Genomic DNA, 25000 nt, shown 5'->3' with positions numbered 1-25000 from the left:
ACTCCGCACCCGCGGCGACAAGCTGGCGCGAGAGGCCACTAAGTCTGCAATTTCGTTGCCGAGGACACCGGAGTGTCCTGGCACATGAAATAGTTGGAAATTTTTGGTGGTCTGCAAAGCGGAGAGGTCTAATTTAATTTTATAAAAATTTGAATCGTGTGTGGCATAGGAAGCCAAGGCCGAAAGGATTGCCTGGCAATCGGTATAAAAGAATACCGGCGCCACCCCCGGAAGTGTACGCGCAAACCCTATTGAAAAATCTCGTATATATGTGTTAAATGTGTCTCATATATACGCAATTATTGGATATGTGTCCACATATATGGTCGTATGAATACATGCTCGTATTGCATACGCGTTCTCTCCACGTATGGCGAAACACATATATACGGGTGATACGTGCCTCATATATACGCTATTGGATACGTGTCACTCCAGTCCCTCGTATACCTTCGTACAGATACGAGGGCCTCGACATGGGGATACAATGGCCTTGCAACACGTACTCTGGTGTACAGTTAATACCTCTGAATATGTAGGCTACCCGAATGAACTTGCAACCCTTCAGTGCAGCAAATGCTGCATCCCAGCACTAAATACCAGGCTACAGTCAATGAAATAATTTTTCTTGCTGCCTTTATTTTATCATTTTTATCTGACTACAGCCATTGACTACAGGGGCAGGTGCAGGCGATGATTACTTGATGTCCCTCAGCATGTCCGCCAGGTAGCAATTCAACTGCTCTGCGCATTTTCTCATCCTCGGCAGCTTGTGCAGCTTTGATGTATGCATCAAATGCATCTGAAAGAGTATTAATCATGACAATATTGAAGACATGCAGGTGCTGTAAAATAAAGGTATTTAAGTCATGCACACTTAAATAAACAAATGCCTTTGTCAGTCAGGAAATGTACCTAAATAAGAGGCTTACTGCCCACAGATGCTAGTTTTTCTGAGCTCATCATAGGCTTCTGCATGCCACCAGCCTTAAGCGATTGCCGGCATACTGAGCCGGTGATGCTCCTTCCCTGAATGCTCTTTCCCCTAAGGCTCTTCGGGGAAGGAGCATCACCAGGAAGGAGCGTCACTTTTGTGGGGAACCCCACAAAAGTTTTGTGGCGTCCTTGCAAAACAGGAAGTCTCGACCTTGGGAAAGAAGCCAGCGCCACCGCTCTGCACTGACAATTTCCGCTCCCGAGGTGGATCTGCAATAAAACAGCTGCACATATGCTTTGTATAAAGCCCTATAACAGATTGGGGAGAGAAGTATTTGCCACATTAAAACTGCTAAAATCCTATTCCTCAGGACTCCTATATGTAACATTAAGAAAATGGCAGTTTTCCTTGCAAACGCTACTAATGATAAAACATGACACATCGCTCTCTTCTTCGGAGTGAGCAGCACGATGGGCCACCAGGTCACGTTTATGTGCAATCATATAAGCTGCCTTTGACAACATAGATGAGCCTTTTTATCTTTACTTCAGGCTCCACTGCACCCTGGCAACAGTAATGCTGCCAAATATTCGGAAACACAGAACGAACAGATGAAAGATTATGAATATTTAAAACACAGCAATTAAATCTTAGCACAAGAGGCTGTGCTAATTAGAACATGAAAGGTGAAAGGTTGTGGTCATGGCTTAGTGATCTAAGAGTTCATTAAGCAAAGCTGCCCTGAGCTGTCACAGGTTCAAATTGTGCCTGGGGCTCCTGCGCAGGCAATTTTTTTCCGCTCCACGCCATTTGGATGGAAAATTCCACGTGTCCGAGAGGTGTGCACTGATCCTCAGCCCTATACGTTTCCACAGTTTCTAGAATGTTTGCCTGCAGTTACCAAGAACGAGAGCTAAAAGCATTTCAAGCTTACAAACTAGTTCTAAATATAAGAAGCCATCGTACCTGGCCATTGACCTCAGCAAGAACACCTGGATTCCATGGTGCAGCAGGACCCATGCTAGTGGAAGCCTGGAAAGTGTGCAAAGTGTTCGCATTTGCAACAAGAGTAATGTACAGTGTCGGTGAAGTCTTAAGGCCAAAGGCTTTTCGCTTCAGCCGCATAGCAGAGCCATTACAGCAATATTAAAGACCAAGTGACCTTGAAGTGCTAGCAGGTTTCTTCTTGCGATACAGAAGCTTCCTGCTTGACTACAGTTTTGAATGATCCGCTACATGAATTATTCTAGGAACATTGATTTCACTGCAGCTGAATGCTGTAGCCTTAACACTTTTGACCTAGACTGTACATGGTACATTAAAGGGACAGTGAGGAGAACTCAATCAAATTTCTTTTGTAAGCAAAATCTGATAGTTCAGCATTTCATGGCTTTGTTGCCGCTTGTCCGAGAGCGAAAGATGCATTTATTTCAAAGAAATTTGCATTCGAAGTTGAAAAAGTTTTTCCCGCCACTCCGATTCAAACTCGGGAACTCTTATGACATCACGGCGCACTCTTATGACGTTACAGGACGCAGTGACAAGAAACATGACGTAAACGCAGACTCCGTGATTTCTCGCGGCTAGTGGTGCGGTCTAGCAGCAGCCAAAATGAAAGCTACCGCCCCCACACGTTGAAGGCATCTATCGAGGGTCGCTACCATTGCTTCGTTTATGTTTGCACCAGCATCTTGCCAGCGTTACGATGGATCCCGTTCCCGAGCCCGATGACAAAGTTCTCGCAAAAACTCCGGCCTGCATTTCAGCGACCTCTGCCCCACAGAACGTGCGATGCCTTTGAGGGAGCACGGTTAGTTAGGCGCTGGCGGGTCGATCCCCCTTCCGCCATGAGCAGCCGTTGCAAATTAAATATCATAACCCCAGTGCGGGGAGTCGCGAGGGGCCAGGACAAGGTCAGTGCGTCGCGCCCATCGGAGGCTGGCCGGGGCTTTGGGGTCAACAGATTGTGATTCCTTGAACGGCGCGGTTGCACGGTGCAGAAGACGGCGTCCAGGTCTCCCACGGTTGCAAGGGCGAGGTTATTTATTTATTTTTTTGCCACAAAAACGGATGGGTACTCAAGGGCGCTTGCATTTAAAGTAGGCAGCTTGAAAGTAAGGCCGACGCTTCAACGGCTTCTCCGCATTTCCGGAGGTACAGGGTCCACTGGACCGGGTTCTCTCGCCCACTTGCATGTACCTTCAGATGTGTACTGTGAATGGATTAAATTAGCCGAGAGTTCGAAAAGAACAGCACCGCTTAACGACCGAAGCTATTGAATGATGTCACAACGCGCACCTCGCCATGGAACCGTATCAGTCTGGTCTGGCTGGCACAGCTGGCGCACTCGGCGCGAAATAGAGACATGCTCTAAGTCTCCGCCAATGTGGTCAGAGTGCGCCTAAGCTGCCGAACGCGTCACCGGTCAAGCGCAGTTGGAGTATAGAGGGTCTCGCTTTGGCCGACGTGACGTTGGTGTGCAGTGCGCGCGCATGCATTACGCCAGGCTATAAACGCGCATTAAAGGGACACTGAGGAGAAATTGAGGTTGCCTTGTATCGATAGAATACAAGCTCCTGATCACAAAAACGCAACTCTTACAGAAAACAAAGCTCTTGTAAGGTAGAAAATAGCAAGTTCCAAAACACAGGTATCGCCGCCACAGGGCAATCTCGCAAGTACAAGCGTGATGACGTCATAGGACAAGAGACGCCACCTTGGAAGAATGTTCCTTTTTACATGGAAGCTGCTAAATCTCTGAGGCTGAGAAAAGAAGGTTGCGCGGTTCAATATTGAAGTAAATTTTGTTTTAAAACCGATAGCGCACTTTTATCACACCAGGAACACAGACAAAAGACAACCTGAATGTTGGAAGCAAAGAAAACCAATGCTTGGGGGCGCCACAGGCAGCCACGAGAGTTTCGATTTGTTATGGCGCTTCGCATCTATGAGCTTTGCGTGCCCCAAGGTTTTGTTTTTGACGCACCTCTATTTACAAGTGCCGAACAGCAGAGGAACTCCAAGTGCCGCTTCAAGTGCTAGTTAACCTTTGAAGGAGCCTGTTAAGGCTGGTCAAATGATCGCCACGGTCGATGAAAAACTATCATGGCACGATGGTCGGTGATCGTACAAGGCAGTTCACAGTATAAAGAGCACTTGTGTCTTCACATGCTCGCCCGGCGAAACATTCTTTGGCTGTGCCAGTCAACTTCAAACTACTTAACGGAAATCATTTATTAGGGACGGGAGACAAGGTACAAGGCAGTTAAAAAAATTGATGGCCTAGCTGTATTAGGCCAGGATATAAGTAGCGAAAGTGCGGAGACTTCTGCATCGGAAGAGTGCAATCACTAGATGCGCCTTTTTTCATAGTTAAATCTTGAGCCGTCGTGGCGGAGTGGTAGAGTCTCCGCCTAAAACTACAAAGGCCCTTGTTCGATTCTGAGCCTCGGCACAGGTTTTCTTTTTTTTCAGTGAGTGGGCGGGGGGTTTCAGTGGCTACCATAGGTGCCGCCACTGAATACGTTGGTTAGCTGTTAAGCGCAGGCTCTGTTAAGGTGCGTTTACACTCCGGAGTAATGCGCGCGCGCGCTGCATGGCGACGTCACATCGGCCAAACCGAGACCCTCTATGCTCCAACTGTGCTTGACCGCCAACGCGTTCGGCAGTTTCGGCGCACTCTGACCGCACTGGCGGAGACTTTAAGCATGTCTCTATTTTGCGGAGGGTGCGCCAGCCACCGCCGGCCCGGCCAGACCGATTCAGCTCTGCGGCGAGGTACGTGTTGTGACGTCATTCAATAGCTTCGGCAGTTGGACGCAGCTGTTGTTTTCGAGCTTTCGGCTAATTTAATCCATTCACAGTACACATCTGAAGGTACATGCAAGTGGGCGAGAGAGCCCGATCCAGTAGACCCCGTACCGCCGGAAACGCGCGGAAGCCGATGAAGCGTGGGCTTTACTTTCAAGCCGCCAACTTTAAACGCAAGCGCCCTTGAGTATCCATCCGTTTTTTTGGCAAAAAATAAATAAATAACCTGGCCCTTGCAACTGTGGGAGACCTTGATGCCACCTGCTGCACCGTGCAACCGCGCCGTTCAAGGAATCGCAATCCGTTCGCCCCTAAGCCCCGGCCAGCCTCCAATGGGCGCGACTCACCGACCTTGTCCCGGCCCCTTGTAACTCCCCGCACTGGGGTTATGATATGATTTGCAACGGCTGCTCATGGCGGAAGGGGGAAACAACCCGCCGGCACCTAACCTAACCGAGCTCCCTCAAAAGCATCGCACGCTCTGTGGGGCTGAGGTCGCTGAAATGCAGGCCGGAGTTTTTGCGAGAACTTCGTCGTCAGGTTCGGGAACGGGATCGATCATAACGCAGACAAGACGCCGGTGCAAACGTAAACGAAGCGACAGTAGCGATCCCCGATAGATGCCTTCAACGTGCGGCGGCAGTAGCTTTCATTTCGGCTGGTAGACCACACTGCTAGCCGCGAGAAATCACGTCTGCGCGCACGTCACGTTTCACGTCACTGCGTCCTGCAGCGTCATAAGAGTGCGCCGTGATGTCATAAAGTTCCCGAGTTTGAATCAGAGTGGCGAGAAAAACTTTTTCAACTTTGAATCCAAATTTCTTTGAAATAAATGCATCTTTCGCTCCCGGACAGGCGGCAACAACGCCTTGAAATGCCGAACTATCAGATTTTGCTAACAAAAATAATTTGATAGAGTTCTCCTAACAGCCCCTTTAACAGAGCCTGCGCTTATCCGCTAACCAACGTATTCGGTGGCGGCATCTATGCGCGCCACTGAAACCCCCCACCCACTCACTGAATAAAAAAAAAAACCTGTGCCGAGGCTCGGAATCGAACCAGGGCCATTGTAGTTTGAGGCGGACTCTACCACTCCGCCACGACGGTTCAAGATTTAACCATGAATAAAGGCGCATCTAGTGAGTGCAATCTTCCGCTGCAGAAGTCTCCGCGCTTTCGCTACGTATATCCTGGCCTAACACAGGTAGGCCATCAATTTTTTTTAACTGCCTTGTACCTTGTCTCCCGTCCCTAATAAATGATTTCCATTAAGTAGTTTGAAGTTGACTGGCACAGCCGGGAATGTTTCGCCAAGCGAGCGTACGACGACACAAGTGCTCTTTATACAGCTAACTGCCTTGTATGATCACCGACCATCGTGCCATCATGGTTTTTCATCGACCGCGGCAATCACCTGACCAGCCTTAACAGGCTCCTTCAAAGGTTAACTAGCACTTGAAGCGGCACGGAGTTCCTCTGCTGTTCGGCACTTGTAAATCGAGACGCGTTAAAAACAAAACCATGAGGCACACAAAGCTCATAGACGCGAAGCGCCATAACAAGTCGAAACTTTCCTGGCCGCCTGTGGAGCCGCCAAGCATCGGCTTTTTTTGCTTCCAACATTCAGGTTGTCTTTTGTCTGTCTTCCTTGTGTGATAAAAGTGCACTATCGGTTTTAAGACAAAACTTACTTCAATATTGAACCGCGCAACCTTCTTTTGTCAGCCTCAGATTCGCAGCTTCATGTAGGAAGGAAAATTCCTACAACGTGGCGTCTCTTGTCCAATGACGTTATCATGCTTGTACTTGCGAGATTGCTTTGGGGCGGCGATACCTGTATTTTGGTTCTTGCTATTTTCTACTTTACAAGAGCTTTGTTTTTCAGTAAGAGTTGCGTTTTTGTGATCAGGAGCTTATATATTCTATCGATACAAGACAACTTCAATTTCTCCTCAGTGTTCCTTTAATTGGCATCTCCAGGAGATTTTAAAGCACTTTGAGTTTATTATCACATTACAGTTCTTGAACTTTGTCTGAGTTGCAAGAAATAATTCTGCAAAATAATGAAATGTCAACAACTAGAACACAAACAAAAACTGCATTTCGACCACAAAGCCATCGCTAAGCAATACTGCTCCGAGCTGCCACAGGTTAAAATTGTGCCTAGGGCTGCTCTGCAGGCAATTTTTTTTCTGCTTCATATTATTCGGACAGAAAATTTCCCATTTCCAAGAGGTGTGCACTGATGCTCATCCCCATGTTTCCGGTTTCTAGATTGTTTGCCTGCATTTATCAAGGATGAGACCTAAAAGCATTTCAAGCTTACAAAATCATTCTTGTAAGATCGACAATTGGGCTTTGATGCCCCAGCGCCCCGTGCTGAAGAAGGAGCAAAACACAGGCAAAGACGAGGCTGACAAAGTTCAGTTTGGCACACAGAAAACGCTTGGCTACCGAGGTGCGCTGTACTAGCAAAGATTGTGGCCGTCGACACTTCTTGTTAGCACTGCGCACCCAGCCCCTCCACAAGTGTAAAGACGCAAATCAAACAAGAAGTGTGGACGGCCACAATCTTTGTTAGCACGGCGCACCCCGGTAGCCAAGCGTTCCTGAGCACCAAACTGAACTTTGTCAGCCTCGTCTTCCGTCTGTGTTTTGCTCCTTTATCAGCACTGGCCGATGGGGCATCAAAGCCCACTTGTCTTACATTCTAAATATGCGACACCTTCATACCTGGCTGCTGACCTCAGCAAGATATCCGGGTTCTGTGGTGCAGCAGGATCCATGCTAGTGGAAGACTGCAAAGTATGAAAAGTGTTCATATTTGCTACAAAAGACTAATGTACAAGGTAAATTAAACGGCAACTTCAGAGGATTTTCAAACATATTCTGTTTACTATCACATTACACTTCTTGAGCCTGGTCAGAGTCCCGATAAATAATTTTTCCAAATAACGAGCAAAGAAATAATGAAATACCATTAACTAGAACACAAAAAAACTTGATTTCAATCAACAGATCAAAATATGATGTTAAAGGGTTTTACTGGCAACACTGGTGACTCACATTCTGTAATGCACCAACTAGCTTTAAAGGAGTATAAACACCCATCTTTTGGGTGTGTGTTTTTGCTTTCTAATGAGGCATCAGGCATTATTATCCATGGATTACCTTGTGGTATTCTCCTATTCTCAAGTCTAGCAAGAGAACAGCAGTTCACAATTGGTAGCGAGGTAAGGGAAAAGGTAAAGGAATACGTTTATTTAAGGCAGGTATCAATAGTGACAACTGATCCGGATCATGAGGGAATAACTAGAAGGATAAGATTGCGATGGAACGCATATGGCAGGGTCTCTCAGGTCATGAATGGCAGTTTACCAATATCCCTCAAGAGAAATGTGTACAACAGCTGCATCTTACCAGTACCCACCTATGGGGCAGAAACGTGGAGGCTAACAAAAAGGGTTCAGCTTAAGCTGAGGACAACGCAGTGAGCCACGGAAAGAAAAATGATAGGCGTAACGTTAAAGCAGTATAACACCTACCGTTTGGGTGCGTGCTTTCTTGCTTGTAATGATGCATAAGGCATTATTATACATGGAGTAGCAGCTAGTAATCTCTTACGACCGCTTAATAATTTATAATAGCATTTATTTTTCGTCCAGTTTCGGCTTCAACACTTGAACAAGGACAGTGACGTCAATGTGTGCTTACACGTCACGAGACATGAAAAAACAGCAATATAATCACTGCTTGCACATTTGTTGTCATTCCAGCAATTGAGGAAGGCTGATTTCAACACTGCAGTAAATTAGAACAATGAAGCAGCGATTCTATGGACATTTTTCCATGGCTCACGTGAAGGAAAAGCCCTCTTTGACGTCAGAGCCATCGTTCGGCTGTTCCAAAACTGAAACAGCATGCCAGAAAAAAACAATTATAAATTATTTAGCGGTCGTAGGCAAGCATCACATGGTGATTCATGCCTAGTAGCGTCTTCTGCATCATTGAAGAAAAGAAAACATGCCACCAAAATTAGGTGTCTATACTCCTTTAAGAGACCGGAAGCAGGAAGAGTGGTTGAGGGAACACACACGCGGGTTAATGACATCCTTGCCAAAATCAAGAGGAAGAAATTGGCTTGAGCGGGGAATGTAATGCGAAGGTAAGATAGCTGTTGGTCCCTAAGGGATTCCAAGAGAAAGAAAACATAGCAGGGGGCGGCAGAAGGTTAGGTGGGCGTATGAAATTGAGAAGTTTGCAGGCATAAGGTGGGCGCAGCTGGCAAGACATGGTTAATTGGAGAGACATGGGAGAGGCCTTCACCCTGCACTGGGTGTAATCAGGCTGATGATGAAGATTCTCCCATGACTACTAAATAATTTATAATCGAATTTCTTTCTCGCGCCGTTTCAGTTTCAAGAGCTGAATGGGGACTATGACGTCAAAGTGAGCTTATAGGTCATGCGAGGCATGAAAAACTGCAATATAATCGGTGCTGCTACATTTGTCATTCCGACTATTGAGGAAGGCTGGCTTCAACACTGTAGTGAATTAAAACGATCAAGCAGCAATTATATCGCATTTTTTCCATGCTTCACGTTACATATAACCTCTCTGATGTCACAGTCTTCACTCGGCTGTTGAAATTGAGACAGCATGGCAGAAAAATTCGATTATAAATTATTTATAGGTCCCAGGCAAACACCACATGATGATTCATTCATAGCAGTGTCTTCTGAATCATTGTAGGGAAGAAAACATGCCACCAAAATAAGGTGTCTATACATCTTTAAATCTTTAAATTATCATTGGGCTTTTTCAAATTGCCGTGCTCGGAGAGCCTGTTCGCTGCCAGAAAATTCACTCCTGACAGGAAGGTGCATCATGCTCACATGAACTAGTCGCCGCCAGAACCAGCCTGCTGGCAATCATGGCGCCAAGGCCGTCCATGGATCACGGAAGGCGAGTGCCCTCTGCTGCTTTGCTTGCTGTTGCGTCTCATTGCTCGCATGCGTACGGTAGAAATCTGATCCTTGGGAGCGAAAGAAAGGACGTTAGTTATTCAGGGCAGCCGCGGACTCTTGCACTCAGATGCATACATCGGCGGCAACAATGCAAGTATATGTCCTTCAGTGCGTTGTGTGCTGTCGTGAAGTCTGCATGTAAGCTTCGAGATATCCTCAAAAGCATATGTGACGGGCAGTCGCACTCTAAAGACTTGCATTTGACACCACATAGGAGGGCTAATTGGACAGTGTTAATTGGAAAGACATGGGTGAGGCTTTTGCCCTGTAGGTGTAGTGAGGCTGATGATGAGGAGGAGGGAAAAACTGCGGATGCACTGCTCAAACAACGTGCTGTAGTCTCAGATTATTGCATATTTGTTAACCACACACTAATTACTTGGGCGCCAATGATCGACCCTGCCTATACTGACTCTGCTGTGGTAGTTGCAATTTCTGTTTGTGAACTAATTCCTGTGGGCTGTAAGCAGAAAACAATCAGGATATGTTCCACTCAACTGTAGTCTGCCGCCCTCCAGCTGTTAATATTGCTGCCAGCAAGTAATGCACGCATTATTTTGACAAGCGTGCATATCAGCTGGTTGAACATTTTTCTGAAGTGCGTGCACTGTACAAATTTAGCTGCACGTCGTGTCTGTATGCTATCGCTTTTACTGCAGAGCTAGCACTAGAATGAAAGGCATTACAATCTGGCCTTGCATGTCGGCCCCGCACTGTGTGTGCAGGCATGATCATCCACACCGGGAAATTTTTCTTTTTGATGAGTCAAATGCAAGGTGAAGTATGCATACGGTATTTCTCAGGTATTTTAAGCACTTGTGGCAGAAGACCCGAGCACCAAGCTTTATGGCAACAACCGAATCGGCACACGCAAGGTTATGCTTCATCTTCAGCTGTGAAATGAAAATGACCTCCGTAGAGAATAAAAATTTTGAACAACAAATTTGGCAGAGCACACATGCACGCCAGCCGGCAGCCACTACTTAAAGTGCCCCGACCACCCTCTGGCTGAAAATGTCCTCTACCAAGGTTGTTGTGAGGCACCGTCCCCGGAACACACAACCGCAAACAATCTTTAATAAAAGACATTATATTGGAGTTACATATATGGCAAACTAGCTACTTTTCCATGCTCCTCTCCTTCCATTCCCTCTCAGAGGTTTTTCTCCCTTCCGCTTGGACCACTAGCTTTAGTCCTCGATCCCTGCTTGTTCTGTGTGGCTGCCCTTCCGTTTACAAGAGTAGACAGCACCCCTTTTGTTTGAAAGTCAAATGGGGAGCTTTTGGTGGCGTCCGCGTTGGGCCTATTATGAACGGAATGCACACCAGCCGAAGAGGATTAAGGTGCAGATCCCATCGACAGGGATGACCACGGTGGCGCAGCAACAGCAGCGGCAATTTCGACAGCGTCATCCGGTGGCCGACGACTGCACAAAATGAAAGGATGACTAGCTGGGAAGGAGCCTGTTCTTCCCACGCTCGGCTAAATTCAAATGACCTTCCCCCTTTGACTGGTTCCCTGCAAGAAGCGACCGACGATGAACAGATGACGGGAAGAGGGGAACGGTGCCTTCCAGTAATTAATCGTGTCTTGACAAGAGCCGCCCCGACCGGAGAGAGCCCACCGCAGTTGTAGCCCACAGCGCAGCACAGGTGTTTTCGATAGACACGTGAATAATAATTATCACCCCTCGTGAATAATAATTATCAGAGGCCCTATCCGTGTCTCACGTGGCCCGATTCGCTTTGGTATGCCGCATAACCGAAGAATAGCAGGGCTTATAAATTTCCAGAAATACATATGTTTAACCAGTATCATGGCACTGAGAAAACAGGCCACCGAGTTGCAAGCCGAAGCTAAGACAACGTGCTACAATGAGAGAAGTGCGCTGTCCCGCAACGCCGTATCGGTGGGCTCGATACAAAGCTCTCTGTTGTTGAAGGCAGCCTGGCTGCTCCCCCAAACAATAAATATTTTAGACAACAATGTGAGGAGGCAATACGAAAAATGAAACTTTGACCTGACATGAAGCACACAATATATGAGAGAACAAAAAACAGAACGATGCTTCCATTCCACATGCGGTTCTCTAGTGTCCTACGCAATCTTTTACAATGGTAGCATTTAAGCAATATCTCTATACTACAATTCAAAGATCTGCTACAAAGCTCTCTGTTGCTGACGGGAGCCTGGCTGCTTCCCGCAACCATAAATATTTTAGACACACACAAACAGAGACGCCTGCCTGGCTCTGAAGTATGCTGCTATGTAATGTACATATTGCGACTGGTAAGCGTGCGAGTGGCAGTAGCAGAGGCATCCGCAGTAAAACTTCGCCCAGTACATACATGTATCTGTGCAACTGTTGTTGCTGGCTCAGACTTTTCAAGGTCCATTGCAGTGATTTTTCTCTTGGACACCCTCTGGATAAGCTCCGCTTTTGTTACTGGAACACAAGAAATGAGAGATAAAATAATGAAAGCGACAGCAAACACAGGGCAAGCTACGGAAACGGATCAGTTAGTGTGTCGCGTTCATTGCTTTCCAAAAATCATATGATGCGAAAAATTAGCAGATCTGAACACAGCCGATTTCCCCCTGCCTCATGCAATTACTTGAATTCATGAAAAAAATCACGATATATTATTTCGCTCAGAGTGACGCTTACGTCGAGACCTGCTACAACGCGACCACGCAGTTTTTCCCTTCTTTGGGAAGCATGCGCTGGGCTGCTGTGTGCTCGGATCGCAAGCACAGAGGAAGTGGTATCGTAAGCGTTCTGCAAGTGCTCGCAACAGTAAAAAAGCATGTGCATCGACTTTATGTAAAACGCCACCAAGCTTTGCTAAAAGCGTTAGGCTTGACTGTACACGCATCACACGTTTGGCACTTCTGAAATCTGACCAAGTAGCGAAGTAACTGCAAAACTCACCTCCAAGCTCCATTACTTGGGCGGAATAGAATGCCTTCTCATCCTTTCCGCCGCGCCAGTAGACGTCCTTTTTTTTTTGCCAGGTCGCTAACGCCAGTCGGTGAGGCATCATGGATAGGTGTAGCGCAAAGGAAACAAGGACGACATAGAGACGTGTACGATAGCTTTTGCGCCGTCGGTCGAAGTATTTCACGTACGCATAGCTCGCCGCAGCTGACGAACCCATAGTGGAAGTGTCACATGTGGCTGCAAAACACACAATCTAATAACTGTAACAACCACACACACCGACACGAGTGACGACGCAAACGTTGGACGCAAACGACCGCAGACTTGGATTGGCTTGGCGACGCGCACCGCACAGGGCACTGCATACGATGATGATGATGACCTCTTCTTTACAAACCAGAATAATAAATACGTTTTATTCGTTCAATTTCGTCTGTTTGTTTCCTGCGGCAGAACTTGCGTCTCCGACCGTGATCTCTATACCGCTTCATGTCGCAGCCTCCTCGTGCAGCGCATCCGTCCATCCAGTTGACTGCTGATTGACCGCATGTAGTAGCAGACGACGCGGGGCTCTACACAACATGAAATACTTATAGTTGAAAAGTTACAAATACTACTTTGAAGGGGAAATAGTTATGAGTTCCGTGTCAAGCTGTGCCACAGAGCGTTGGTCCAACATAAGCAGAACCAACTGCAGGACCAACTAGCCCCTCAAATCGGTCTTGCACCTGTGACTGCCCATGGAGTGTGAATAGGGTAGCTAAGTGTAACTCTGTGGGCTCTATCATGTATGAGCTTTATGGTACCGCTGTAACCTAAATGTTTGAAGTGTTCTGCGATTTTTGATCGCCACTGCATTAAACAAAGTAGTCGCTATGTGACAAATCGCTTTCGGTTTCGGTTTCAAAGCTGGAAGCTATAGTGGCGCGCGGTGCCTGATTGTGCTTTGCGCTTTTTACTTAGTGCTTTAAGCAGAAAGTTTTGTGTGGCTTACGACAAACAGGAAGCACCTATAAAGTCTGGGCCTGCTGCTCTCGTGGGTATTTATGTTCATTGGGTGTAAGCGAACCTTGAGAGTGTTCACCAGCGTTGGTAAGAGCACCGGACGCGATATTCGGAGGTCGTGGGTTCGGATCCCACCGGCGGCATGGTTGTTTTTTCTGCTGCTTTATAAGTAATTTTCTTTAATCGATTTATTAATCTAAGTACTATAATATCCCACTGATAAGCACAACACATAAAAAAAAACATTCCCCTATATGCACCTTGGTTTCGGTGACTGTTAGCTCCCTTAAAAAAGTTTGTCAAACCGGCCCCTCATTTCCTTTAACTTGTCTGCTAATAGCTTAACGAGGGTCTCGGTTCTGGCAGTCTTGATGCCGTAGGTAGCATAAGAGGGCTCTCGCACAGTTTCCGCCCTCACCGTTATATGACGTTCTACGTCACGCTCGCGGTATTACAGGACGTGCTACGTCCGCCGCTATGGTCGAGGGTGGCGCTGGTTAACACTCTCAAGGCTCGCTTACACCCAGTAAACATAAATACCCACGAGAGCAGCAGATTGGACAGCCGTCGCCGTAGCTCAGTTGGTAAGAGCACCGGACGCGATATTCGGAGGTCGTGGGTTCGGATCCCACCGGCGGCATGGTTGTTTTTTCTGCTGCTTTATAAGTAATTTTCTTTAAGCGATTTATTAATCTAAGTATTATTATCCCCCTGATAAGCATAACACATTAATAATAATAAAAAAAAAAATTAACGTTCCCCTATGCACCTTGGTTTCGGTGACTGTTGGCTCCCTTCATAAATTTGTCAAACGGGCCCCTCATTTCCTTTAACTTGTCTATATAAATATATATATATATATATATATATATATATATATATATATATATATATATATTTTACTGCAAGCTCCAAAAAGTATATATGAGATTATTTTTCTTGGAATACATATTCTGTGTATGTACTGCTTTTCTGTTTTTATGCCTAGAGGATTAGATGAAACACTCCAGCAAAATGAATTGCAGCATCCCTGCCTGGCGCTTGTGTCTGACCATTTTTGCTGTTGTAGGCTGCTTCTGTGCTTATTATTTGGTTTTTTTTTTCTGAGCATATGAGCTCTTCTGTCATTAAAAGTGTGCATAACAGCTGTAGCCATGTCCAATTTTCTGTGGCATCTGTGTTGTCTTGACCTGTCATAAAAATATTGGCCTGTGTGACCAGTGTTATCAAAGCTACAGATAAGAGGTGCGAATGCACTGGCCGAACATATTTTCCAAGGTGGTCATCCAAGGAGCATGATTGGCAGTGTATGTGACGAATGTATTCCGGAAATGTTTCCCTTCGAAGCAGGCTAAGTGCATGTTTTATGCCTCCTGTTTTGTTACATAAACGAACTCTAACGGAAGCATTGATTGAGTTACTGCACGACCAAAAATGGTAAAATGTCACCTGAAGGACATTGAAAGCAACGAATACAAGCGTACAAAATAGCGCAGAATGCGTTTAAAGTACCCACTTCATTGTAAACCATTCAAAGGCTAAGGTAGCCTACAGTACTAGCAAAGATTGAAGTGTTTCTTGATCTAAAGCGACATTGCATTGGATTTGCCCTCATTTCAAGGTCTAATAGCAAGCACTTCCTCCGCATTAGGTGATGCAGAGGACCCGCTGTGGTCCTGGCACTATGAAGAGGGTAGCCCGCAGCAAGATGAGCAAATGGAAGAGGAGCCAGTGGCCATGACAGCCTCCTTAACATCAGCCGCAACGGCAACCGCAGCACCCTCGGTGCTTACTGCTGCCTCTACAGCAAGGGCAGCAGGTACCAGCCGCATGAGCTCACAGAGGCAGTCGCCTGCTGTGCCACCTGCGCCAAGCGGTTTTTTTGTTCCGGCAACACCGGCAGCCGCAGCACCCTCACCCTCAGTGCTTCCTGCTGCCTCTGCAGAAAGCGCAGCAGGTACCAGCCGCACTGCGGGCATGCATAGGCAGTCGCTGGTCGAGCAAGAGCTAGCAGCTCGCCTTAACGATATTTCTACCGAGAGGGCACAAAAGTGTAAAGAGCACCGGCTGCGGATGAGACTCTTACGAGCAGACCATCCCGACAAGCTCGCGAAGCGAGCGGCAGTCCATCAGCTCGAGATGGAAACTCTTAAGCTTAAGAATGACTTGAAACGGTCGAAAAAGATCCTTTTGGAGCTGCAGATAAAAGCAGTAAAGGGGGAACTGTGAGGAGGGTGATGTTGGAGGTGGGGCAGGGGGACATAATCTGAAAAATGAAAGCACTGCAACTATGGCCAAGTCGCCTGAGAGAAGGGATGAAGTGGGGGGGGGTATACAAATAAGGAGCCAGATGAAGTCAATATAATGCCAGACGGTGTTCTTTAATGTGCACTGACATCGCATAGAACACAGGAGTCTGCAATTTGCCCCCCAACGAATGCAGCTGCCACAGCCAAGAGGCTAGTACCATAGCCCCTGAGCCATCGCAGCAGGTGAAAAATTTGTAACCTCTTATAGGAGCTCTGAAAGGGGCTCTAGTAAAGTTACAATATGCCTGGGACGTTAAAGCATGCCAGTTCACGAATATTGTGTAGCAAGAATTTTTTTAATGCGCTTTGTAGCGGCTGAGCTCTCTGCAGTCAAAATTTGAATTCTCTCCTCTCATCACACTTTGCACGCTGGAAGGTCGGCGCTCCTCTGCCGGCCCCACCTCCGGGGTGCAAAGCTTCCTGACCCACCAGAGCTACGCGGCTTACTGGCCGTGGCCATAGTAGCTGCCCGACGTCTGAAAGAATGCAACCAGGAGCCATCTCTCAACTTATATACGCATTTGTGAGCGATGGAGAAGGGCGCGAGCATGTAAGTCTCCGGGAAGTGCTGGCCAACTTTGGCGCGTGATTGTGGGTTCTCTGCAGGTGTAGAGGTGTATTATTTGGCTCGGATGTTCATGACAAGCAAATGCAGTGATTGAGAGAGTTGATGTGCTCTCCTCGGAAGGTGTTTCACAGCGCCTTTAAGTCTTGCTTGAATTTCAACCTCATCCAGCTTCTCTTAGTTGCTTTTTACTACAGAATGTCTGTAGTGTTTAGGATAGTCAAGCTGCCGCATTGCCTCAGTGGTTATGGCGCTCGGCTGCTGACGCAAAAGCCGTAGGTTCGATCCCAGCTGCTGCGGTTGAATTTTGGTGGAGGCGAAATTCTAGAGGTTTGTGTACCGTGTGATGTCAGTGCACGTTAACGAACCCCAAGGAGTTTATATTTACGGAGCCATTCACTACTGCGTTCCTCGTAACCCGACTCAGTTTGGGACATTAAACCCCCTTAAAGATAGCCAGTTGCTATATCCAGTTTGTAGTATGGTTTTATGCAGGGTAAAAGCATGCAGATTCTGTTTTTAGCTGCCACATGGTTGTGCAGTATGGTTTTAGTAATGTGTTCTGTTTGAACCAAATGTTTTGTCGTTCTTATTAATCAGTAGAGAAAAAGAGCGCGGACCTCCTGCCATGAGTTATTTCATGAGGACGTAACTGCCACTTTGAGGCCGACTTGGCACTTTCTACGGGGTTGATTGACTAAACTTTTTAGACATTCTTGTGGTCCAGCCACTTCTTTCCCGGAACCACGGCAGTAGGCTAAAAGCTGGTTTAAAAAGCGCCTCTGCTACATTTCCTGTTTGATGTTTTGAAGCGTACGTAGTGCTATTTTTTTCTAATTCCCAGGTTTCCTGCATATGTAAGTGAATGCTGTTTTGAAATCTACTTTTCTTCCTTTGTTTGGTACAGTCGTTTTCCAGCAATGTTTTTTTTCTCATTATTTCTTTTGCATAGCGCATAGGTTTCTTAACAGCTTTGTACCATGTATGATCATCTGTTGAATCTAATGTACAGTCATGCCATGTTAATTTTACCCCTATTGAAAGGGGCAGTTTTTCTGGGACCAAACTTTTGGATTGTATTTATGCCTCATTTAAATCCAATGTCTATGTCGAGACAATGGGCAGGGTGAAAATGCATATAGCCTATTGGGACATATGTATTTTTGTCTTGTTATTATGGACAGCGATGACAACCAAATCCCAAGTGCCTCTACCAGATGTTGTACCCCTTGTATATTGATATTGATTGTTTTAAAGCTCCTCGCGATTACAATAACGCTCCCGTGTTTCCCCATTTCCACGTGCCACTATAGCAGGCTGCAGCCATAAAGCTTTATTTAAAGAATATTTGCTTCTTTTTCTTCACAATTCATTATTACGGCCAACTCACTCCGAAACTTTTACCCACTTTCCGGCTGTCCTGGTCCGAAACTATTTTGCCAGTTTGTGGCGCCGCGAAGAAAAACACAAACTGTGGAAGAAAAACTAAAAGGATATTTATTCTTTCTATTGCATTTTGCTGGCAACTTCTCTACCGATATTTCGGAAGCGTGTGATAGCGCTCGAAACATTCTCCTGGGTGCAGGCCAGGGTTGTTACTGCAGGTTTTACAGAAAAACACACAGTTTCCCTCCGGCCTCCGCTTGTTTTTCTATCGCTACAAACTGCACAGTCCCTGCTGCTTCGGCCTGGCAGCTTGTATATGAAATGGCTCTTCCCATCTAGCCTTTCCTCGCACTCCTTCCGCGCAGACGGGCCGCGCTTTTTGGCTCTAGCCCTCACGCCACCCACCAGCTGTTGGATGAGGTTGCGGCGGTACTGCAGGAGTCGCTATTCTTTCTCACCACGATTCTGCAGCTGTGTGCGCCTCAAAATAGAGCTATTTACGGTGGAAACTTCCAAAAGCCAGAAAAAAGCTTTCGCCACCATTTCATTGTCTTTCGACAAAATGCATAGCTGGCGCAGTAATGGTCCGCACGGTCAACTGCACCCATGTGTTCTGTGTAGTCACATATGACCACTGGTTTCTTCAACGTCACTTTCTTTCCACCTGCTTGTGTCCTTGTCATTTCTTTGAGAGATACATTGTGGGCAGAACTGAGCATCGTCACTTGACGCTTGTCTCGCCACTAAAGCACCATGTAGGAGCGTCCTTTTCTGAAAGCTGCCACTTCGCCCTTTTTCAGTTTTTTCTTGACCTGCTGTGGCATTTGCTTGCGATTTGGCATCACGGTACCAGTCAATCGTACTCTCTGTAGAAGTAACTCCTCGGCAAGCATTGGAGAAGTGTAAAATCTGTCTGTGTAGAGGTGGTAGCCACTCCCCGGCGTAGCTTGCTGCACTTTCTGGAGCAAGTGAAGAACAATCCTGCAGGTGAAGGGCAGCTCGGGACGGCCGAGACTGTCAGTTGTTGTGCTGCCGTAGTAGGGCTCGACTGCCGAAATGTACCCCGTTTGGCAGTCAGCAAGTGCGTAAACACGCATGCCCCATTTGGTTGGCTTCTGTGGATTGTAGCATTTGAACCAGACACGGCCCTTGAAGCCAACAGTGCTCTCATCGATGCAAATTTTGGGGCCGGCTCTGAAATGCTCTCTGCATTTCGCGTCGATGTAATGCACGACGTCCCTGATCTTGCTTCCACGTGTTGCCGGCCGACCTGAAGAGGCATCATGGCACGGGGCAACGTGCAACATCCAAAACATTTGCAGAAATCTTTTCCGGCAGAAAACGTGCGGGAAGAAAGGCATCTTGTTGACAATATCTTGGCTAAAATACTCCTTCAGTTCTGGTTTTGGATTCAAGGCCATGTTTACGATTACACCAAGAAAAGCCTTGAATTCTGTCAAGGTCACGTCTTCCCAGTCCTTCCAAATTGAGTCCTTTGGAAGCTCACCGGCACTCGAAATCTTTTCACGCGCATAGCGGTTTGTTTCGCGCACAATATTGTCCATCAGGTCGTCTGTAAAAAACAGCTGAAAATATTCCAGCTCAGAGGTGAGATTACAAGTGCTTACTTGTGATCCTGGGTTCGTGACAGTGAAGGGAAATTGTGTGAAATCGGGCATATTATCCGCGTACACCTTCCAGTCCGCAGAACGTGGTCGCGCACTGTTTTGTGTGTCAACAGAGGTGCTGTCTCCACCGCCGCCGTCGTCATCGTCACTCGCTTCAGTGGAAGAACTGTCATCACTGTCCGATGGAGGCACGTAATTCTCTTCCTCACTGAAGTCGTCTTCGCTTTCGCTAAATGCACCACCGAAAAACGCACGCGGTGAAAACGTTGCCATGCTTGTCAACGAACCGCGCCAACGTGCGTTCCGTGCTCAAGTGAGAACGCTCTGGCGGCTCTAGTATTGAGAACATTGTGCTGCGCCCTAGTGCAAAAAAAAAGTAAACTTCAAGAAGCAAAGCTTACTTCACCCTCAAGAAATGGTGCATTATGTACACAAAAATGCGCACGATTCGTGGTGAGAAAAACCGCGAAATTTAACCGGCGAACACCCTTGTCGGGCGTTGAAGAAGCGTAGCTTGTTGGGCCAGTTGGTGCATGGTATGAGGAAAACCAGCGAAAAGGACGCAATCACAAGGAGGAGAAGTACACAAAACAACGCTGGAAACACAACTGAAAATTCTTTACTTCGCCAACATCAGAACAGGGCGCACATGCGCGTGAGCACCACAAACGCTATCAAAACAGCAAACACAAACTGATTAAGCGAGCGAAGAAACATGTGGCAACCTATGCCCCATTCATGAAAGTGTATTCTTTTGCCGTGAACCTGACAGAGCTGTCGCTGACGCATTCAGTTCCTAACTGCTTGATTTTAAAAGCTTCTAAGATTTCTCGTTCTATCTGTGTTTTGCCGCGGCCGATGATGTTGACATTATGGAACAGAGGGGTGCAGTCTTTGCAGTGGTTGCAATGTCTTGGAAGATTTGCTGTGTTGCCTGGCTGCAGCGAAGTGCGGTGCTACCTCATACGGTCGTTGACGCATTGACACATGGTTGTGCAGTATGGTTTTAGTAATGTGTTCTGTTTGAACCAAATGTTTTGTCGTTCTTATTAATCAGTAGAGGAAAAGAGCGCGGCACTCCTGCCGTGAGTTATTTTATGAGGACGTAACTGCCACTTTGAGGCCGACTTGGCACTTTCTACGGGGTTGGTTGACTGCACTTTTTAGACATTCTTGTGGTCCAGCCACTTCTTTCCCGGAACCACGGCAGTAGACTAAAAGCTGGTTTAAAAAGCGCCTCTGCTACATTTCCTGTTTGATGTTTTGAAGTGTACGTAGTGCTATTTTTTGCTAATTCCCAGGTTTCCTGCATATGTAAGTGAATGCTGTTTTGAAATCTACTTTTCTTCCTTTGTTTGGTACAGTCGTTTTCCAGCAATCTTTTTTTTCTCATTATGTCTTTTGCATAGCGCATAGGTTTCTTTACAGCTTTGTACCATGTATGATCATCTGCTGAATCTAATGTACAGTCATGCCATGTTAATTTTACCCCTATTGAAAGGGGCAGGTTTTCTGGGACCAAACTTTCGGATTGTATTTATGCCTCATTCAAATCCAATGTCTATGTCGAGATAATGGGCAGGGTGAAAATGCATATAGCCTATTGGGACATATGTATTTTTGTCTTGTTATTATGGACAGCGATGACAACCAAATCCCAAGTGCCTCTACCAGATGTTGTACCCCTTGTATATTGATATTGATTGTTTTGAAGCTCCTCGCGATTACAATAACGCTCCCGTGTTTCCCAATTTCCATGCGCCACTATAGCAGGCTGCAGCCATAAAGCTTTATTTAAAGAATATTTGCTTCTTTTTCTTCACAATTCATTATTACGGCCAACTCACTTTATGGGCACTTTTGCTGGCGAACACTGTCAAGTTTTTTGCTTGTGTGTGATTTTCCTGCCCCAGTGTTGGCCACTGTGGGTATTGCATAAATAAGCAAATAAAATGCAGCACCAAGTGCACTCAGGGTTTTTTCTTCATTTTGTAACAGTGCAATTTACAAAACTTCCTTGAGTTGTGGAAAACACTGTTCACCAAACCATGGCATATGCTGAACAAATTTTAAGAGAACCTATAAACTCTCAAACTACACATGAGAGAAATGGGTGGGATGGTTTTCTCAGGAGGATTAGGAGGAAAGGCAGGGAGGTTAACCAGTGAATAATCGGTTTGGTACCCTGCACGGGGGGAAAGTAGTGAGGAGAATCTAGACCTGCACCCGTCAGTGGGTGCAGGTCTAGATTCTCCAGTGCACGGCAGCGAGACTGTCTTTCGGCGCTGTAGGCAGGGCATTCACAAAGAATGTGGGCTATAGTCTCATCACACCCGCAGATGGCACAGCAGGGCTGTCACACATACCTATTAAGAAGGAGTAGTGCTTGGTGAAAGCTACACCAAGCCACAGGCGACGCAACAAAGTTGCTTCACATCGCGGTAGGCCAGATGGAAGCCAAAGCTTTAGATCTGGGTCTAAGGTTTTTAAAGGCAAATGCGAGAATTAGCCTGAATTCCACGCGGCAAGCGTGATGTCCCGCAACAGTGCTGCGTCGGGTCTCGTGATGGGGATGGACACACAATCACCCTCGTGGTGAGCAGTTCGCGCGGTCTCGTCCGCATGGTGGTTGCCTGTGATGCCGCTGTGTCCTTGCAGCCAATGGTAAACAATATCGTGCCCTTTGTTGGTGGCTGTGTGGTGGAGCTCTCGGATTTCGGCAACAAGTTGTTCATGGAACCCATGACGAGCAGATTGTAGCGCTTGGAGGGCTGCTTTTGAATCAGTGAAAACAGACCATTGCTGGGCTGTTTCTTCACTGATATGCCACTTGAGAGGTTCATTGATTACCATTGCCAACATTACTGGACCCATATTGCCAGCCTTCACCGAGGACAACCGCGTCATTTCCCCATTCTTATTTCCAAGTTGACCAGTTCAGTCTTGCACTGGCATCTGCTAGCCATCCTGATTAGCTTGGTTTCTAGAGCAACTGCCCCAACGGGCAGTAGTCATAGGCTTGGTCCTTGTACCGGGATGAATTTATGTTTCAGTTGGCTGTTAGAAAGATAGAACAATGTCCTTTTCACACTTTGGTACCTTTGGCCGCAACGAATGCAATTTTGTGTGATACAAAGCTTTGCACTGGCATTTTCTCATATCCATAACATAGAAGCTGTATGTCCGGGAGGTCACTTGAAATTAGGGGCTTCAGCTAGTGGCTTGCAAAAACCGCTTGTGTCTAACCTCCTAATTTTCCGGCACCACTCATGGATGTGCACAGTGAGTAGGTTTTTCTAAGTACTGGCACAGGCGTTTTTAAACAACAAAATCTAGGCTCCAACTGCCCGTTCTTCCAAGTGACATTGAAACTTGAAGGTTTCTTGGAGGCAGCTGTGTGCACAGTGAGTTGCATGATTCGCCATATCTTCGTCATAACTTATCCGTGCTTTGTTCAACAATTTACATACTCAAGAGTTCAACAAAGCTTTCTGTGGTCAGGTATTGCAATCGAAGTGAAGGAATGTAGTCACTGACCATAATTTTTTGTAGCTGTGTGGCAGGGTGTAGGTGCATGCTAATCAGCGATTCCTGCCTTGCTTGAAATCTATATGTCCTTAGAGGGTTTCGCTAAGCAATTTGGATGAAATTAGCATTTATTAGAAGCAGGAAGAATTATGGTGCATACGTAATCCTATGCCGCCGAGGCTGTAAAAGTCTGAAGCCTTGAACCGGACGCTCGGTGGATCATTTACAAATGTGCAACAAGCAAGTAAGTAATTAAGTGGTTTATTAAAATAATAATAAAAAAAGAAAGGAAAATATTTTTGCTAGCCTACCATCAATACTGAAGCACCTGAGTTGGGCCAGCAGAAATGAACGATAGCAGGCAGAATGGAGAAATGAAATGAAAGAGGTGAGGGGACAGGAAGAGAGGATAGGGGGGGAGAGGTAATGTACACAAAAACTTTTTACACAATAATAAATATGTACAGGTTGCGCACGTGATTAGTTCATGGTGAAGCAATAAAAACGCGCACAGCACAATGTTCACTACAGCTGCAGGGGGCGCCCAGCTGTTAGTCGGCCAAGGTAGCACTCGCTGAGCATTCGGTCACTGCGCGTAACTACCTGGTGGACACAACAACAAATAAGGAAATAAAAACTGGTGTAGTGCAACAGCGCATGAAAAAAACAGTGAAATATGATACAGTACAATATGATACATTATGATACAGAAAATGATACAGTACAGTCTCAGTACAACACTACTAATATTGTGAAAGCAGAAATACACAGGTGCAAGAGAAACACTTTTTTCGCAGGTAATAAGGGCGAAAATGCAAGAACCAGAGAAGTGCACAATGCGTATGTCGTGCTATTCCATGTCGGCGCATGTTAAACGACTCCAGTTGTTCTAAATTATTCCCAAGCCTTCCATTAGAGCCTCTTTTATAACTCATGTCATATCAGGGAATTAAACACCACAATTTAAAATTTTTATACCAATTTTAAGAAATATTTGAAACATGTGCAATGCAACAAGAAACAATATTTCATGGGTAATAGTGAACTCTTGAAGGGAAGGCTAGGATGTAGATTTTTATGTAGAAACAAGGCAAGGAAAAAGATAGTTGTCCTTCACACATTACTTCTGCAAGTTGTATGTCCAGCATGATGATGCCCCTCAGTGAAAGTACTGGGCAATGATCCTGTCTCTAGTTCTAAAACCACTTGCCGAATCCACTAGTGGCACTGTGGCTGGCGGCTGGGCTGCTCTAGAGACAGGAACAGGCGCAGTACAATCACGAGTGGCATCGTACAGTAGAGCAGGTGGGACGGGGTCCTTGAGCAGCCGGCCCAAGTTGTGCAGCGCCGCACATGCCGTAATCACGATAGGCACCGTGGCCGTCTTGATTTGTAGTGTCATGTCGAGGCATGGAAACCTTCTCTTCCACACCCCGAAGGTTCGCTCGATGCTGCATCGCGTTCTTATTTGTGACTTGTTATACCTGTAAAAATAAACATTTTTTTTATTGAGAGCTGCCTTTACCTTTGTTAAAACTACAGCTTGAACTTACTTGTACTGTGGACTTGCTGGTAGAACATCATCTCTCAAAGGAGTCATCAGGTATGGCCTGCATGCATAGCCCATGTCACCAAGAAGGATGCCGGGAATGTCCCCCTGTTCGTACTGCACCCTGGCCCGACTGTTATCAAAAATGCGGCTGTCATGAGCCGAACCGGGCCAGCTGGCAACGAGGTCCAGAAACTGAAGTTTGGGACCTGTGATTGCCTGCAAAATAAATAAATTAGCACGAGTAAGATCGACTTGACCTGCACTGCGGCGAGAATGTTATTCTGGAATATGGAAGGAAATAGTGTAGGGCA

At 46.4% G+C, this 25000-nt stretch overlaps 1 protein-coding gene across 1 annotated transcript; it reads right to left on the bottom strand.

Annotated features, from left to right (window-relative positions):
* Positions 1–619: 619 nt before the first annotated feature.
* LOC144109896 (uncharacterized) lies at positions 620–13063 on the bottom strand. Its single transcript, XM_077642659.1, has 6 exons — positions 12708–13063; positions 12124–12221; positions 9643–9782; positions 7481–7545; positions 1904–1969; positions 620–802 (listed from the first exon to the last, which is right to left on the bottom strand). The coding sequence occupies exons 1-3, from the start codon at positions 12931–12933 to the stop codon at positions 9648–9650; spliced, it is 459 nt and encodes a 152-aa protein (XP_077498785.1). The 5' UTR covers positions 12934–13063; the 3' UTR covers positions 620–802; positions 1904–1969; positions 7481–7545; positions 9643–9647.
* Positions 13064–25000: the final 11937 nt, after the last annotated feature.

This window comes from Amblyomma americanum, chromosome 11 (assembly GCF_052857255.1).
Source record: "Amblyomma americanum isolate KBUSLIRL-KWMA chromosome 11, ASM5285725v1, whole genome shotgun sequence".
Lineage (NCBI taxonomy): Eukaryota > Metazoa > Arthropoda > Arachnida > Ixodida > Ixodidae > Amblyomma > Amblyomma americanum.
The sequence above is the reverse complement of the archived record's forward strand: the minus strand, read 5'-3'. Positions and strand labels throughout refer to the sequence as shown.

Bases quoted from the DNA above. Each gene is read 5' to 3' on its own strand.
- LOC144109896 (XM_077642659.1), bottom strand. From the start codon at position 12,933: ATGGGTTCGTCAGCTGCGGCGAGCTATGCGTACGTGAAATACTTCGAC. The intron at 12,222-12,707 runs GTGAGTTTTGCA...CTTGTGTTCCAG, and splicing joins CCAAGTAATGGAGCTTGGAG to TAACAAAAGCGGAGCTTATC. The intron at 9,783-12,123 runs GTATGTACTGGG...TTCGCTCCCAAG, and splicing joins CAACAGTTGCACAGATACAT to GATCAGATTTCTACCGTACG.